The sequence below is a fragment of the Ambystoma mexicanum genome, chromosome 3p (assembly GCF_040938575.1).
Source record: "Ambystoma mexicanum isolate Mex_15411 chromosome 3p, UKY_AmexF1_1, whole genome shotgun sequence".
Taxonomy (NCBI): Eukaryota; Metazoa; Chordata; class Amphibia; order Caudata; family Ambystomatidae; genus Ambystoma; species Ambystoma mexicanum.
In genome coordinates, this window is record NC_090925.1 from 931348863 (window position 1) to 931351236 (window position 2374).

Genomic DNA, 2374 nt, shown 5'->3' on the forward strand with positions numbered 1-2374 from the left:
AACAAAGGTTGTCCATGGCAGTTCATGGATTAATGTTTATCTGTTTTATAAATATGGTGAGGTGGAGTGCTTCTCACATACACATGTTGTGAATGTATGTCACATGCACTTGTTTATTGCTGTTGCACTCATTCGTTTTGCACACATTTGTACATAATGTACGTTGTTAAATACTTGTGGTTATGCCTTTGCATGTAAAGTTGTGTTTTCAAAATGTTCTCCTTTCCGCATGTGGTTCAATAAAAGTTATTTATCATTGCAAATGGAAAGTTACATATGGCATTTTATTGCAAAAGTCATTGTGGAATGATTTGTACATTTACATGCTTTCGGGATTGCTTTTACGAGAAAATGTTTTCAATTACCTTACGACGCACATCTCCACCTTCCATCGCACAATCCCCATTGAGTATGGGGTCCTCCACCTCCTCCTCCAATTTCCCATCTGGTGGTTCTGGTAGTCAGTGGCGAGTTGCTAAATTGTGTAGCATGCAGCACAACACAATAATTTTACAAACTTTCTCAGGTGCGTACATAAGGTCCCCTCCAGACACATGCAAACACCTAAAACGACTTTTCAAAAGTCCAAAAGTACGTTCTATTGTGTTCCTTGTTTTGACATGTGCTGCATTGTATTTCTGCTTTGCTGCAATGCGTGGATTCAAAATTGGGGTCATGAGCCATGGTTTAAGAGGGTAAGCTCCACCCCCCAGCAGCCAGCTGTTGTCTGGAGACATACTAGACATCACCACAGGGAGGTTGCTGCTGCGTAAAATGTATGCATCATGTGCAGACCCAGGGAAATTGGCGTAGCAATGTGTGATTTGCATGTCAGCACTGCAGGTCATCTGAATGTTCAGAGAGTAGTGCATTTTCCTGTTTCTGAACATTTTCTCCCTTGCACACGGCGGTACTCTGCGGACATGTTTGCAATCAATTGCTCCAACAACATTAGGAAATCCAGCAATTGCGAAGAATGCACATTTAACAGAGGCCAACTCTGCTGCTGTTTGTGGAAAGTGAATGAATTTCGACATGTGCTGCAGAAGGGCTTGTAGCACCACATTAAACATTTTGCAAAAAGCTGGTTGCGACAATCCTGCTGACATGGCTACAGTACCCTGATACGAACCAGTTGCGCAAAAATATAGAAATGCAAGCACTTTCACTAGAGGTGTAATGGCAGTAGTCTTTTTGGAGGTACCTTCCACATCACCCTTTATCAGGTCAACCAAATATAAATTTGCTTCAGTGTCCAGCCTGCACAGGCTGATAATTTGTTCGGGTGACATGTGAAACAAATTCACTCGTGTTTGAAATATGCGTTCATTAATTTGCCGTCTCCTTCCTTGTCTGGCCTGCTGCACCTCAGGTGGAATGATGGGTACAACTGGAGCAACTGCTTGGTGGCCTTCGTTGTTGGCATTCCGACGACAAATTGAAAAATACACTGCCACTACACCGGCCATCGTTCCACACCACCAACTGCACTGCAATCACTGCAATGCTGCCCTCTGCGTATTATCTTCACACTTCCAGCCAATCTTTTTTTTGTCCCTCCACATAACACAGAAACATCTGTGAACATGCAGTTGTGCAGAGGTTTTTAGAACCACAACAGAACAAGAATCCGGACAGCAAATACTGTATACGGGCTGAATGCCAAACCAGTTCCATAGAAATATTTGTGAGAAGTGAATCAATCCCCTACCCGGCACCTCCGAACCGCTTCACCTACTTGATAATGATGTGTTATTTATGTGACAATTAAGTGTTATTTATGTACTGCTTACGTCTAAGCGCTTCCGAGAGAACATACATCCATCACCACAAAAAAGTTGATATTTCCACTACACTCACACCATACCAGTAGCCTTGCATCATTGTATATTATTTGTCCCATACATACATACATACAGTACTCATGAATTTTCTTATGTGTGCACTTTATAAAACTTTAAAAAACTATCACATGAGACATACTAACTACGTGGCCATTGGTGCACATGCTACTTACATCAGGGCATGACCTTACCATCAACTCCCACCTCCTGTGTCTGCAGGGGGCAATCATGGAGGGGTCCTGTACAGGGTACCAGCCACAGGCAGCACCAATCACTTCCAGGGCTTCCCCTTACATTGTACAGCAGTGCTCATGTCATAATTGCCGTTAAAAACCTACATATCACCATATACTAATAAAAAAAACAAATATAGCACATACTTGCGACCCCTACTGATTTAGGCAGTAGGGTACTGATTTTTACAGGGGCAGCAAATTCATGTGACTCCACTTGAGACCGACCCAGGACAAAGCATGCGATACATTAGTGTGTCTGTGCGGTTGGCGGGTAAGTGATTCTTTTGGGCTCAG

The 2374-nt window shown here is 42.9% G+C and overlaps 1 protein-coding gene across 1 annotated transcript; it reads right to left on the minus strand.

Moving 5' to 3' along the window:
- Positions 1 to 461: 461 nt before the first annotated feature.
- Positions 462 to 1469, minus strand: LOC138580008 (putative nuclease HARBI1). The gene has a single exon (XM_069650240.1). The coding sequence runs from the start codon at positions 1467 to 1469 to the stop codon at positions 462 to 464; it is 1008 nt and encodes a 335-aa protein (XP_069506341.1).
- Positions 1470 to 2374: the final 905 nt, after the last annotated feature.